Source organism: Aedes albopictus, chromosome 3 (assembly GCF_035046485.1).
Source record: "Aedes albopictus strain Foshan chromosome 3, AalbF5, whole genome shotgun sequence".
Taxonomy (NCBI): domain Eukaryota; kingdom Metazoa; phylum Arthropoda; class Insecta; order Diptera; family Culicidae; genus Aedes; species Aedes albopictus.
In genome coordinates this window covers 279,214,342-279,230,774 of record NC_085138.1, presented here as the reverse complement: position 1 = coordinate 279,230,774, position 16,433 = coordinate 279,214,342, and the positions used below count along the sequence as shown (strand labels likewise).

The 16,433-nt window shown below is 44.7% G+C and overlaps 1 protein-coding gene across 9 annotated transcripts in view; it reads left to right on the top strand.

Annotated features, from left to right (window-relative positions):
• The window catches only part of LOC109420362 (protein Fe65 homolog), a 408,519-nt gene that overhangs the window by 258,683 nt on the left and 133,403 nt on the right, over nt 1–16,433 (top strand). Inside the window, exon 1 of one of the 9 annotated variants that reach the window (XM_062860986.1) lies at nt 15,076–16,029. The exons of the other annotated variants lie outside the window; for them this stretch is intronic. Within the exon in view, the coding sequence (XP_062716970.1) occupies nt 15,882–16,029 (148 nt within the window). The 5' untranslated portion in view covers nt 15,076–15,881. Of the gene's footprint in view, nt 1–15,075; nt 16,030–16,433 lie in introns of those variants that run through there. 9 annotated transcript variants of the gene reach the window in all.

The window sequence follows — 16,433 nt, the reverse complement described above, 5'->3', positions numbered from 1 at the left end:
CGTGTCCGTAGAGAACCACCGGTCTTATTAACGTCTTGTACATGGTACATTTGGTGCGGGGGTGAATCTTTTTTGACCGCAGTTTCTTCTGGAGCCCATAGTAGACACGACTTAAACTGATGATGCGCCTTCGTATTTCACGGCTCACGTTATTGTCAGCCGTTAGCAAGGAACCGAGGTAGACGAATTCTTCTACCACCTCGAAAGTATCCCCGTCTATCGTAATATTGCTGCCAAGGCTTGTCCTGTCTCGCTCAGTCCCACCTACCAGCATGTACTTTGTCTTAGTCGCATTCACCACCAGTCCGACCTTTGCTGCTTCACGTTTCAGGCGGGCGTTCCAAATGTTTTAGCAATAATATCCATGTCATCCGCAAAACAGACAAATTGGCTGGATTTCGTGAAGATCGTACCTCGGCTGTTGAGCCCGGCTCGTCGCATAACACCTTCCAGGGCGATGTTGAATAGTAGGCAGGAAAGTCCATCACCTTGTCGTAGTCCCCGTCGAGATTCAAATGAACTGGATAGTTCACCCGAAATCCTTACGCTGTTCTGCACACCGTCCATCGTTGCTCTTATCAGTCTAGTCAGCTTCCCGGGAAAGCTGTTCTTGTTCATAATTTTCCATAGCTCTGTGCGGTCGATACTGTCGTATGCCGCTTTGAAGTCGATGAACAGGTGGTGCGTTGGGACCTGGTATTCACGGCATTTCTGGAGGATTTGCCGCACGGTGAAGATCTGGTCCGTTGTCGACTGGCCGTCGATGAAACCGGCTTGGTAACTTCCCACAAACTCATTTACTTTAGGTGAAAGACGACGGAAGATGATCTGGGATAGCACTTTGTAGGCGGCATTCAAAATGGTGATCGCTCGAAAGTTCTCAAACATTAACTTGTCGCCTTTCTTGTGGATGGGACAGATTATCCCTTCCTTCCACTCCTCCGGTAGCTGTTCGGTTTCCCAGATTTTGACTACTAAATGGTGCAGACAGGTGGCCAACTTTTCCGGGCCCATCTTGATGAGTTCTGCTGCGATACCGTCCTTACCAGCCGCTTTGTGATGTTTGAGCTGGTGGATGGCATCTTTAACTTCCCTCAGCGTGGGAGTTGGCTCGTTCCCGTCCTCTGCTGCACCAACATAGTCATTTCATCCGCTGCCTTGGTCCTCCATGCCTACATTCTCTTCGCCATTCAGGTGCTCATCGAAATGCAGCTTCCACTTTTCGATCACCTCACGTTTGTCCGTCAGGAGGCTCCCGTCCTTATCCCTGCAGATTTCGGCTTGCGGCACGTAGCCTTTGCGGGATGCGTTGAGCTTCTGGTAGAACTTGCGTGTTTCCTGTGAACGGCATAGCAGTTCCATTTCTTCGCACTCCGCTTCTTCCAGGCGGCGCTTTTTCTCCTGGAAGAGACGGGTTTGCTGCTTCCGCTTCTGTCTAAGCACCCGACGCTCGAACACTTGGAGTGCTTGCATGTCCTCCTTGAACATAATCCAGGTCTCGTGCCCGTAGAGAACCACCGGTCTTATCGGCGTCCATTTTTCGACCGCCTCACGTCCGTCCATCGTAAAGCCCCCGTCCCTGCATATTTCGACTTGCGGCACGAAGTCATTGCATGATGTGTTGAGCTTCTGATAGAGCTTTCGTGTTTCTTGAAAACGGCACAGTAGTTCCATTTCCTCGCACTCCGTTTCTTCCTGAGGGCGTTTTTTCTCTCGAAAGAGACGGGTCCGCTGTTTCCGGTCCTGTTTGTAATGTTCCACGTTATTCCGGGTTCCTTGCTGCAGAATTGCCGCCCGAGTTGCGCTCTTCTTTTCCAAAAACGAATGCCGGCGAAGTGCCGTCAGTCAATCATAACGTGGTCGATTTGCAATGCCGTCTGCTTACTGTAGTAATCTCCAGGTGTACCGATAAGGGAAGCGGTGTTGGTAAAAGGTGCTACCTATATATGGTCATATTTTGGAGGCGGTGAAATCAATGAGTCGTAAGCTGTTTTCGTTCGTCAGTTGGTGGGCGCTGTCCTTTCCAATCGTCGGTCTGAATTCCTCCTCCTGGCCTATCTGAGCGTTTAGGTCTCCTATGATGATCTAGACGTCGTGGCTTGAGCAGCGGTCATACTCGCGTTCGAGCTGCACGTAGAATGCGTCCTTGTAATCATCAGTGCTTCCACAGTGTGGGCTATGCACCGTGCTTTTGCTGAAGTTGAAGAATCGACCTTCGATACTCAACCTGCAAATTTTTTCGTCGATCGGACATCAACCGATCACGCGGCTCTGTATATCGCTTATCACTATAAAAGCTGTTCCCAGCTCGCGTATGTTGCCGCAGCTCTGGTAGATAGTATGATTACCTCTAAACATTCGCAACATGGATCCTGCCCAACATACCTCCTGCAGCGCTACGGTGCTGTAGCCGAGTTTTTGATTTCAAGTCCATTTTGTTCGCTGGGGTCGTTGCCGTTGTTTTCGGTTCGTTTTATTCTGTTTGTGATTTTCCGTTGCAAGGTTTTTTTTTACCGCTGCCTCGCAAGGCCAGACATCAACGCCCTACTTACCGTAGTACCATAGTGCACAGTTGAGCTTCTCTTGCACTCGGATGTCGATCAGCCGCCCCTAACATGGGAATCAGATGCCGCTGTGAGCCACTCCTCTACACGGAACCGCCATACTACCCAAAATTGAGTTTTTTTTTATCTGTATTAACGAGATTTTTAGCCCTAGGCAATTTAGCTTGGTGGTCTAGTGGCTACCGCTTCTGATTGATATGCAGAAGGTCCTGGGTTCAATCCCTGGCTCGTCCCTTTCCTCCTACTTTGTATTGTCTATCCGGTTGGAATCAAGACCGACATTCAATCAAAAATTGCCATTTTCTTGGTCCACAGGTGTCGCAACTGTTTCGCATCTAGTGCGCTGTGTTGCTGACAACAACGGGAAGGATGCGCACTACTTTTGGCATGATTAAAAAACGTCGCGAGTTGGGTCGCGTCGCGACTTGATTGTGCGAAGTCCAGTTTGGTGGCGGCCCGACAATATCTTTCTATCTACTTTCTCTCTCACTCTCTCTCTCCTACATATACATCTCATGTATATTCGTATGTTCGTAGCGATAGCTAGAACCAGAAACGGATTGAAAAAAAAAGCCGTTTCCCTTCCTTCCAACTTTCATCACAGCACAGTGTCAATCTATCATATAACGCCTGCAAGTTATGCAACCAAGCGGACTGTGCCGCTTCACAGTAATCTTCACACAATCTAACGCTTTACTCTCCTGGCACCCTTGCACCAATGCATGATCCATGTGCCAAAAATAAACATTTCCCACCAACACACCAACATCCGCATGACCTTGTGCAGGCGCAGAGGATTCAACGGCCTGATGTGGGCAAGCGATTGCAATCATTACTTCCCTCCCCTTCCCCATTGACCTGCATCCTGACGCAGCAGGCGCCATTGTCGCCTATAAATACAAGACCACCAACGCTCACACACTGAAGATGCCTGTTAGTCCCAAGCAGCTATCTCATTGGTTCCTTGTGTGAGTGTAGTTGATCTGGCGATACTGGAGTTGCAACTGCGGGCGGTCAATCAAGCTCAAGCTCAAGCTCAAGCTCAAACTCACACTAGGTAAATTGCCTTTACCTCCAGCAAAAAAATATACTTAAGAGTAGGTAAATTCAACCCAAGACCCCAAAACTCAAAATTGGCTTATTGGGCTCAAGGACCCCCATTGGGTAGATGCATCTCTGTTTGTTTTTGACAACATCGGTGGGGGAAAGAGGGAAAACAACCTAATTTTGGGTAACTAGTTTATTCGATATACTCACCTTTGAGTAAAATCGACCCAAAAAATAGGTAGTTTGATTTCTCCGTGTAGAAAAAAAAACAGACACTCAGGTTTGCAGAAGCAAACTTTCTCTCCCAAATTTCCACCAGGGTTGGTTATCTGATCTACCCCAAAGTTGCTCACAGTCCGGCTGGTGTCACACGGATATATGGACAGGAGTTGCAGGGCAAAAGCTAATGGATCTCAATGGGATCTGAATTACGCGAAATACCCAGTCTTTACCGAGCTTCCGCTTAAATCACTTCCAAGGTTGGTCAACGTAGGTATTTGCACGGTAGTAAATCCGCAGAAATGAACGATTGCTTCGGGCTAAAAGCTCTGCAAATGAATTGGGCAGCCACCGTACCGGGATGCTGCTGGTTCTGATGTGGTTTTAAATGGTGGCACTGCCTGCGTTGCGTTATGTTGGTTGACTGGATGCTATCCGGTGCGGTGTGAATTACCGGTGCAACATTATGCGGTGTGACAAAGTGTGACCAAAATGCCACCAAACGGAGTGACATACGAGCGCACTAGCATTATACTGGTTACGCTAGAATGGATTTTTTTCGCGGTCGCTAATGGTGACAGAGGATTTGACAATGTGATTTCTTAGTATAATTGCTATCTTTTTACTATTTGATAGAATCTACTTGTAAGTAAATAAATACATACTTGATTAGTAAACTAAAGTCAGAATAAATAGTAGTGATAATAACATTAAACAGTGCAAGCAATATTACGTATTTTAGAAACATATCAACTTTGTAACTACCAAATAGCAAAAATCAAACTCTAATAGAAGTGGACTACCGGATATATTTATACATTTCGACGGTTGAGTTCCTCAATGAAAAAACAAACATAAATAATAATATTTTATTACTTGCAAGGATCGACTGAAATTCTTAACTTTGAACTTTTAGTGGCTACGCAGTCTTTATTCTTAAAACGGGTTTATTGTCTACCCAACGTTTCGGCATCCCTAAATGCCGAAACGTTGGGTAGACAATAAACCCGGTTTAAGAATAAAGACTGCGTAGCCACTAAAAGTTCAAAATAATATTTTATTTGTGTGGCTATACTTCAACTGGCTTCTCATAAAATATTTTATTATTGTGAATTTTTACTTAAAGCTAGTTCTTTACTCATCAGCACAGATATCTTAAACACGAAACTTTAAGAGAAGTTAGAGAACTCAGTGTTCAACGTAATCATTCGTGCTGGAGTTCACCAATAATGTCCACCAACATCATGATTCACGACAACATGATATGACATGTTCAACTGAAGGATTAAAACTTTTTCGGTAAAAAAATCACTCCACCCAACGGTGTTGGTTTGTCATAGGAATTAAAGTTTTCAATAACACTAGAATAACAGTTTCTTCCGACACGGGTACCATTTGGTGCAGGATATGCAGCCCTGGTGAATACGGCAGTGACACCAACAAAATGGTCCAGAATAAGTTTCTATCGCTTGGATGGCAAAATTGGAGATAGTAACTGATGCCACTTTTTCCTATTTCCATCCCACGCCCTAAGGACCAGCAAAATAATATGCTCGTACAAACTGGCTGCTTTTGTTGATGCAACCACCACCAGGCCGCTAAACCAGAAGGGCTGCAGAACAAAATTGAACAACTTTTTGAGTTTTCCGCAGAGAGAAAAAACTAAAACCACTCACATAAAAGCCAAAGAGCACCTTGGCTAACACGAAAAAAAAGTTCAATTTCATTTCGATATCACCATCGAGCGGGAACAAAAAAAGTTCCTGTTACTTTTTTCCATCAGCGTCATTGTCATCGTCATCATCGCCTTCGTCACCATCCGTGGTTTGGAACTCATTCATTCTACCCAGTCCAGACTTTCCGAAAGGCACCAGTCAGTCAGTCAGTCAGCCAGTTGAAATTTGGTCCATTCTGGTTTTGTAGCACAACGTTCCGATATGGACGACGAGGAAGACTGTCGTTGAAAGTTCAAGTGGCAGAATCCTGCATGAGCCAACTGCTTGTGTGTACGCCGCCGGACAGTGCCATTTGATTGTATGACAATGGATTAGTAGCGCAAGTTGTTGTCGACTGTTGCACAGTGTGGGTTATCGAAGATAAAACTGGCATTGTTCAATAGTGGAAGAAGGTTGGAATCTGTTGGCATGTTAAAGCAGATGGAACATGCTCAGCTTAACTGAAATAATTCATAGTATTTCGTTATATACCATTTTTATACTTTAGTAGCTATGTCAGCAGCAGCATCGCCGTTTCAGTATCAAGTAACTATTCTACGCCAATGACACGTCTACACCAATAACATAAGGCAATAGAGACATAAGGGGCCCATTTTCGTTTGATCAACGCATTTTGGGGCCGTTATAACAAAAATGGGGGGAAGGGGTAGGGGATAGGGACAGGTAAGGAAATTTGAAAAGATACCCTGGAAGAGGCCACTAACGCATAGGTGTACCACAATATGAGCCCTGAAAAGGGCACTGTAATATCGCATACGCCTATAGCTGTGGTATCAGGTATCAGGTATCAGAAGGCCGGCTCCAGAGGCACGTTATCCTCCATTTGGGACATTTGTGCCATCGCCAAAATAACAGCCTATTTCATCATCTACCTGAGGGAAAAAGGATTTGGATGGGGATAGGGACAGGTAGGGAAATAGGAAAATACCCTGGAAGAGGGTACTAACACACAAGCGTACCACAATGGGTTCAAACAGCGCCCTGAAAAGGGCACTGTAATAACGCATAAAGCGAAAGAGAGCCTATAGCTCTTTACCACAGCGGGTTAAGAACAACAGAATATCCTGAAGATTCAGGTTTCTGAAGTCAGTTTCACTTAATAAGTGTTTACCGAATACTCGGAAACGCAGTTGCGCGAAAACTGGACAGTTACATATCAAATGATACGAAGTTCCATAATCGGATTCACAGCTATCGCAGGCAAATGAATCAGCTTGCTGAATATTCGCCATGTGATAGCTGAGTCGGCAGTGGCCAGTCAATGCTTTGACCAGCATGCTGCAATTCTGCTTAGACAGATTAGTTAGATACTTCGCCACCCGTAGAGATGGCTCAGCACTATACAATTTGGTTTGACGACATGACTCCAAACTATTCCAATATTGTCTGCGTTGAGTGACAGCCAGGTGTGAATCTAAAGCTTAATCCAACACTTCGATATCGGAATAGCTGGCTCAGGGCCAATGAAGTCATGTGATGCTCCAGTGCGAGCTAACTCATCAGCCAATTCATTTCCAGCGATGGAAGAATGACCAGGTACCCATAGAAGGTGAACAGCGTTTGCTGAATTCAGCTCCTCGATTTGAGTTCGACAAGCGATAACTATCTTCGACCTGGAGTTGGCCGAAGCAAGTGCTTTAATAGCAGCCTGGCTATCTGAACAGAAGTATATTACTTTGCCCATTACGTGCTGCTGAAGTGCTGATTGCACTCCGCACATAAGAGCAAAGATTTCGGCCTGAAAAACGGTGCAGTGTCTACCAAGTGAGTAAGACTGATACAGCCTTAGCTCACGAGAATAAACACCAGCACCTGCTCGACCTTCGAGTAGGGAGCCATCAGTGTAACATACGATGCCGTCTGAAATACTTCTTTCCAGATAACCAGATGTCCACTCTTCCCGGGAAGGGAATTTCGTGGAAAATGTCCTATATGGAAAATTACAAGCAATTGTAAGATCACTTGGAGCAAGGACAATTTTGTCCCAATTCACTAAAAGTGGAAACAACGAGGTGTGTGTTGATGTGCGGTTCACAGGAGTTTCCTCTAGTAGACCGAGTACCCGTAGACGGTAAGTGCAAGAAAGGGCTTCTTGTTTGAGATGAATGTGTAGTGGGGCAACGTCAAAGAGAACTTCTAGAGCTGCCGTAGGAGTTGAAGAGAACGCTCCAGACATCGCCATTAAGCACATCCTTTGGAGATGGCCTAATTTTGATTGGACCGTTCTCACTTCACCCTTTTGCCACCACACAAGACATCCATAAGCCAATATTGGCCGAACCACAGTTGTGTAAATCCATTTGATATACTTGGGTTTTAGACCCCAAGTTGTACCAAAAGTACGCCGGCATTGTCCGAAGGCCATACAAGCTTTCTTGATTCTGAACTCAATGTGAGGTGTCCAGGAAAGCTTGGAATCAAGAATAACTCCAACGTACTTTACCTGTTCAGTCACATCGATTTCAGAATCAAAGAGACGCAAAGGTCGAACGCCATTACGGTTTCGCCTTTCCGTGAAAAGAACAATAGATGTTTTACTCGGATTAACCGAAAGGCCATATTGGCGACACCAACCCTCAACTACCTGAAGGGCGTTTTGCATCAGGTCGAAAAGGGTGCTGATGCACATACCAACTAACAATGTTAGGTAGTCGTCGGCAAAACCATAAGTAGGAAAACCGCTATTTTTGAGTTGCCTCAATAGCGTATCTGCTACGAGATTCCACAAAAGCGGTGATAAGACTCCCCCTTGGGGGCATCCACAAACACTCAATTTCCTAATCCCTGCTAGACGCAATGTCGAGAAGAGATATCGGTTTTTGAGCATTTGGTGAATCCAATTGGAAATCATTGGAGATATACCATGACTCCGTGCGGCTTCCAATATGGCATCGAAAGGCACGTTGTCAAAGGCACCCTCGATATCTAAGAAAACACCCAAACAAGATTGCTTTTGAGCGAATGCTTTCTCGATATCGTAAACAACCTTGTGTAAAAAAGTCACAGTGGACTTACCAGATTGGTAGGCATGTTGGTTCACATGAAGAGGCACGTTGGCCAGATGAACATCACGGATGTGATGATCCACAATGCGTTCTAAGCATTTTAGAAGAAAAGAGGTCAAACTGATAGGTCTGAAACTCTTTGCTTCTTCATACGACGCACGACCCACTTTCGGAATAAACTTTACAGTAATATCCCTCCAGGATTTGGGAATATACCCTGTAGCAAAACTGCAAGCAAGTAGTTTTTTCAAAACATGTTTGAAATAATCAAATCCCTTCTGAAGCAAAATAGGATAAATCCCATCTGCCCCAGGAGATTTGAAAGGAGCAAAGCTATTAAGAGCCCACTCAATCGATTCTATAGTTACAATACTCCGAGCCGAAGCTAAAGAATCATAACTACAAGAAAAGACATCAGGATCATCCGAAGATGTAATATCCACACATCCAGGGAAGTGTGTGCTGAATAAGCATTCCAGAACTTCCTCATCAGAGGAAGTCAGATCGCCATTTGGCAAACGAAGTTCGTTCACCCGGAAATCCTTAGATTTCGCAAGGATTTTGTTTAACCGACTGACTTCACTCAAGCTGGAAACATTTGTACAAAGGTTTTTCCAGCCGGATCGTTCAGCAGACCGGAGAGCTTTCCTGTAGGCCTTGCAAGCCGACCTGAAAGCCTCCGAACCAGCCGAACGTCGTCTGTTGCAACTCTTTCTACATTGTTTCCTGAGTTTCGCCAGATCAGAGTTCCACCAAGGGGTTCCTCTTGTGATCTTCACAGACCGTAGAGGGCATGCTTCTTCAAAAGCTTCCATGATGAAGGTCGTTGTAGTATCAACGGCATCACCTAAATCACTTGGAGTGTCAATGGATGGTGAATATCCATGAAATTTGGCTGCAACCAAATCAGTATAAAGATCCCAGTTTGTTGACCGAGGATTTCTGAAACGCAATGTTTGCGAAGTAAAATTTAAATATTCAAAAAAGATGTAGCGATGGTCAGATAAAGATTCTTCATCTGACACATGCCAATTGGTCAGCTCATGACTAATTCTGCTAGAACAAAGCGTTATGTCTAACACTTCCTCCCTACCAGATACAATGAAGGTTGGGCGGTTGCCTATGTTAAGTAATGCAAGATCTGTACTACTTAAGTACTCCATCAAACTGGAGCCTCTCAAGTTAATGTCTGAGCTGCCCCAGATGATATGGTGAGCTTTAGCATCACTGCCAACAATTAGCGGAAGGCCTTTTGAAGTGCAGTATGCGATGACTTGTTTGAAAGCATCCGTAGGGGATGGTTCATCATGCGGTAAATACACAGAACAATAGACGTATTTCCTGTTGAGGTTTCCAACAGATACATCAATTGTGATAGAACATACATCTCTGGTGGTTAGTTCAGAGATGAGTGTAGCAACTATTGCGTTGTTGACAAGCACACAGGCTCGAGGCATGACACGCGAGTTTGCCATTTCATGTTTACTGAAAGTTGCAAACACCGGGTTCACAAGGTTTCCTAGATAGAAATTTCCCTTACGAAAGTAAGGTTCTTGTACCAAGGCCACTTGGGCTGTACCATTTTGCATAAGTCTGCAAAGATTGATCGTTGCTGTTCTTTTATGCTGAAGATTGATCTGAGCTATGCTAACCGTAGCCACTACCCAAACTAGGTGAGATTAAACTCTTCGCAACAACAGCACAACAAAGAACAGCAACAATAAAACCAAATCGGTATCGATTGGAAAACGCCAAAGGCGAGGATACACAGAATACACTGTGTAAATCGCATAATGCGAAACCATATAGGTGAAAATTTAAACTAATTAACAACATCTTCATAATCCCGCCCTTATTTAGCCTCAAGTGAGACTAAAGAAGGGCAGCTGATTGTCTCGGAGAAACACAAGGTCCACTGCACCATTGCTCCGGTTAGCGCAGTAAGGGCTACATACTGTGGAGGGCGCCCTGGTACTCCACAGGCTCCGTTAGCGGTTAGGTTTTTATTAGACCCCCCTAGCCATTCATTCCTAGGCACGGTAAGCATAAAGCCGCATCACACCATGAATTAGGGGTCATCTGTTGGTGGATTCTTACCACCGGAACAGGCGGTCCGTAGCGTTATTCTTAGCCAATTGAGACAATCGCTACCGACACTACACAGCTATCTAGGCTGATCGAGAAAAGAAGTTAATATTGATGATCAACTTCATACGGACTCGAACAGCCGCCAAGAGGGCACTGTAATATCGCATACGCCTGTAGCTGTGGTAAGGGTTAAGAACAACAGAGCATACTGAAGATTCTGGTTTCTGAAGTTAGTTTCACTTAATAAGTGTTTACCGAGTACTCGGAAACGCAGTTGATATGATGATATGATATGAAGCCACCACCAGTGCAGGACTTGCCATGTCGTACAGTTCCTCTTAATAACAAGGTCAAGATGCTGAGTAATACAATATTTTCCAATCGTTGCTTTTAGCAAGTTAACCCCTAAGTAACCACTAGATATGTATACAATCCACTATAGCAGTGAATCACCATTCAATTTAAGAACAATCTTACTCCTCAGCAACTTGCAATGCTCATTAAGATTTCCGTCTGGTGGTTTGTGACACATTTGTTGATCTATAGGGTGCGTCAAACTTATAACAGACTGCTATAAGACTTCATCAACTATGGTCAAGATCCTCGAATTTTAACCATAGCAGCGAATACCTCCGTGATTAGGGCCTGGTTTCCACGACTCCCACCTCATTCAGCTTGTTATTAGTTTGATACCCTCCCTTTTAAACCCCCATACGGTATAAGAATGTTCTAAAGTAGTTCAATATTTTTGTCAATATGTCAACTTACCCGCTTTTTTGAGATATACGATTAAAAGCACCAATGTGTGGACAATGGTTGGTTCTCTCAGCAGCTGATGCAGTTCGTGGTTCATTCGCCTTCTCCAATTCCCGTCTTCCATCTGCACTCCGCCATAGATGGTACACAGCACCTTCTGTTCAAAAACTCCAATGGCGCCTTTGTATTCTGCACGTAAGTTTGTTTTTTTATTTTCAAGCAGCGTTTTGTAGGATAGTTAACTTCATGTGTCGGCGAACTTTGTTCGATCGTAGAATTCTGCGGAGTCCATAGTAAGCTCGATTTCCTGTCACAATGCGTCTCTGAATTTCTCTGCTGGTGTCGTTGTCAGCGGTCACCAGTAAGCTTAAGTACACGTCGTATACCGTCGTACCGTCGATAGAAATTCGGGGTGGCAGGCTCGGTGATTCTTCTCTGGAGCCCTAGTCGGATGTACGTTTCCTCCATCGTCTCAAAATTACGTGCTATAATATCAATATCATCAGCGAAACCAAGCAACTAATCGGAATTCGTAAAAATCGTTCCACTCGTGTTTATCCCCGCTCTCCCAATTACACCTTCTATGGCGATGTTAAACAGCAAGCACGAAAGATCATCACCTAGCCGTAACCCTCTGCGAGATTTGAAGGGACTCGAGAGTGTCCCTGATACTCGAACACGCACATTACTCGATCCATCGTCCCCTTGATCAATCGTATGAGTTTATCCGGGAATCCGTATTCGTGCATAATCTGCCATAGCTGTTCTCGATCGATTATATCATACGCCGATTTGAAATCGATGAACAATAAGTGATGTGTGGGCACGTTGTATTCGCGGCATTTCTGCAACATCTGGCGGATGGCGAACATCTGTTGTCCGTTGTTGTTGTAGCGCGTTCACCCATAAATCCAGCCTGATATTGCCCCACGAACTCTCTTGCAATCGGTGATAGACGGCGGCATATAATTTGAGACAGTATCTTGTAGGCAGCGCTATGTAGTGTGACCGCGCGGTAGTTCCCGCAATCCAACTTGTCGCCCTTTTGTAAATGGGACACACGATACCTTCCATCCATTCCTCCGGTAATACTTCCTCCTCCCAAATCTTGGTAATGACCCAGTGTAGTGCTCTCACCAGTGCATCTCCACCGTATTTTAGAAGCTCGCTTGGTAGTTGGTCTGCTCCAGCGGCTTTGTTGTTTTTCAACCGGCCAACCTCCTCCTCAATCTCTTGGAGGTCAGGGGCCGGAAGTCTTTCGTCCTGTGCACATACTCCTTGATTTGTTACCACGCCACCTTCGGCACTTGCAACGTCGCCATTGAGGTGCTCATCGTAATGCTGCCGCCATCTCTCGACCACCTCACGCTCGCTCGTGAGAATATTCCCGTGATTATCTCGGCACAAGTCGGCTAGTGGCACAAAGCCTCTGCGCGAGCGGTTCAGCCTCTCATAGAACTTTCGTGTTCTTAGCGCGTTACAGCTCTTCCATCGCTTCGCGATCTCGTTCTTCCTGCTAGCGCTTCTTCATCCGGAAGACTGAGTTCGAGAAGAATCTACCGTCCATTAGAACGTGGTCGATTTGGTTTTCTGTTTGATGGTTGGGTGATCTCCAGGTGGCTTTGTGGATATCTTTGCGGGGGAAGAAAGTGCTTCGGACTACCATACCACGGGAGGCTGCAAAGTTTACGCATCGCTGGCCGTTATCATTCGATACGGCCTGCAGGCTGTTTCGCCCGATTACCGATCTGTACTTTTTTTCCCTTCCTACCTGCGCGTTCATGTCACCGACAACGATTTTTACGTCACGCGGCGAGCAACCATCGTATGTTTGATGATGCCACATTTTTGGTGGAAGGTAGCTGCTCGATGCTTGCTTTTCCACACTCTCTGTCCAGTCAAACAAAGTTCCTGCATCGCCACGATGTCAAAGTTGCGGGAATGTAATTCGTCGTAGATTATCCTGTCACATCCTGCGAAACCAAGTAATTTGCAATCAGTCTTGTAAACATTCGACATTTTTCACTACCTTCATTTCGTTGCCGCAGTCGAGTGTCAGCTTGCTTTGTTACATTCGTGCGCTACCACTACCTCTTACACACAACACGAGCGGTAAAACGAGTTCAATAAACATAAGTAAGCGTCAAATCATTATCGTCTGACACGATGACATTTGTCTAATTCTAGCTTTTCGCATATATTTTTAGCCAATTCCGATTATGAATGTTAGTATTAGTTTATTCTTGCATGTTGCATTGAATACGGCACACAATTGCCCAACACAGCTCTCATTATGGAGGAAGACAGGAATAACAAAAACCGAACCGTCTCCCGAAGACGCTATCGTGGTGAAGCGCATTCGTTTGACTTTTTGTTTCGTATAGTAGTTTGATTGCTTGTGTAGCGAATGTCGGAGACAAAGGAGGCCGAATATCGACGAAAAGGTTCAAATGACTGTGATCTCTAACAAGACTGTTTGCAATTCCAAGTTCCAAGTTTCCAATCGTAGCTTTTTTTCGTCGCGTGGGTCTTTGCCGATTGTATTTTACGGGTGGCTTGTTGGGCGTACGCCAACACTCCTGTCTCGCCGTAGGGCCATCGTGCCAGTTCTGTTTAGCGTCCCAAACAATTCTGGGGTGACCACGCTGATACCACCTTGGATCTAGCTGGGCGTGATGTAGCATTTCATACTCAGCCGCTGAATGCAAGAACAGACGCTGTTTGAACTGCACCTCCTTAGTGAACAGACGCTCGGGCCGTACATTCGCAATCTAGCTGAAGTCAGAAGGACAACGGTGCCCAGCTAAGCACACAACTCTTTGCTGGCAATCTTTGTCATCTCTCGACCCGTGGCAGCATGAGGTAATAACTAGTGAGGGCCAGAGCTATGTTGGAGGATCTCCTTATCGACTCACCGTTTTACAGCCCGACAAAATACACCAACTATGGGTCAAATGTTCAATCAATTACAAATTACAGCATTCATTAGAATTTTAAATATAAGATAAAAATATACAAGAATCTACTATTTCTTTGATATTTTTATGGAATGAATAAAACTTGAATTCCTTTATTTTGTTTTATTATTATGAGTTATATTTTGTATGGAATTCGAGCTGCCACAGGATGAAAAGATAAATTTCGAACTTCTAGTTCCTTGACAATAAGGTCAAAGTTTTAGAAACCACCAGAACAAAGTTTCACATCTATTTGTCTTGCATAATCTAGGTCCTTTTCTTTCATATATCCACATTTGTATGCGGCTGCATTGTGGAGCTCTATCGTTCGTAACATTTCCATTTTCGTTAGTCGAAGCTTCCCCTTCTCAAACATTCGGTATATTCTGAACCTTCTGGCATGTGTGAGTAAAAAAAGTTCTTTCCAACACGGCATGGCATTCTGTCGCCTCATGCACCTGATTCCAGAGGTTCAATTTCCTTGAACCTGGGACACTCTGATTACTCACCAGTCATCACAGTCCTCATAGGATACCAACCAACCGCGTACCATGCGGCTCCATGTAACCACTGCACTGGCACTGACTGGCTGGCTGGGTACGAGTGCTGGCCTCGAAAGTTCGCGCCGCCAGACGACAAAGAGTCGCTCGGCAAAAGCTCCGAAGTTCGAACAACAACTCTCCGGTTCCGGCAGAAAAGCTTTTTCCTTTGGAAATGTACCACCACTGACCGTCGTGCGGAGGAAAAACAGCAATAAACTTCCCGACAGTTTAAAGTATTCGATTGTCGAGTGCAGTTCGTTGTTTGCATTTCAAAGGGTGCATATTTTCGTGACTCATTTTGCTCCGGATACGACAAACTGACTGAGGCTGTTGCAAATTCTTCGAGTGAATGATTTAACGTTGACAGGAAGTTCGCCAGTCCCGGTTTTATTTTCGCCAGTGGTGGTGCTTTCGTGTTTTCGACGAATCGTGAGAAAAGGATGCATTTTCATGGGGCGTCATTCGGTGTCGCCAAAATGTCTGGCCGTAGATGAGTCATCGCCAACCGAGGGATTGTAGGACAAAAGTTCGGAAAGTGGAAGGGAAACGGTTTTCTCTAGTTCGTGACGAGCGCGATGGCCAAAATTGGATGCTAGCAGCAGACCCGACCAAGCCGATTTTTGCAGTTGACTCCTGATCTTGTGATGGTTCGCGTCGAGTTCAAGGAAAGAACGAACGGGAAAAATGAATGCCGGTCTGAGAAAAGGCAATAAATAATATTGATTGGTTGACTCGTGTGCAGTGAACTCCTTGTGCTGCTGTGCACACCTTTGTGTCGGTTCTTCGGGGAAGAACTTTGCTCTGGACTGCAGTGTGGGAAGAGTTTTGGGTGTGCATTTTTAGTGGATGATTTTTCGGAAAAAAAGAAGAATTGTGAATTTTCTCAGCAAACTCCCTCTGACGAAAAACCGGAGTCAAAGTGGCGCACTTCAGCCAATATCTCGAATACCGTGCTGCATTATTGTCTATGTGTTTGCTGATAAACACAATCAATAGTGTGCTGATTGATGTGCTAATCAAGCTGAACCTGCTCACGACTGGGATTATTCTTTCGTTCAAGCTAGGCTCGGATACGCTGACGGCGATGGGACTCAAAGGAGCAAATATTTTCATAGGTAATTGTGCTTAATAGACGCATTAGAAACTGCATATTCAACTTTTTTATATAACGGGATGTACGTGAATCATTTAAGAAGAGATAGGTCTGAATTATTCATAAACTATTTTGACTGAAATATACCATGAAACCATTTTTATTTTGTTACAAGAACCTATTCTGCTGTTACATAGTTTAGTTGTTTATTTAGGACGTTTACTTGTTATTTATGCAATGAGTTGCAAAATGAAGCTTTTTACAGCACGAGTCATACATTTATAAATATGATGAGTGCTGTAGTGATGAGTTTTTTCAACGAGTTGCAGACAACATTTTTTGCAATGATAAAAAAATACGGTGGAATATAATTAATTTAAACAGTACCAACGTCTTGAACCGATTTTTCGAACTCTCTAAGCAGAA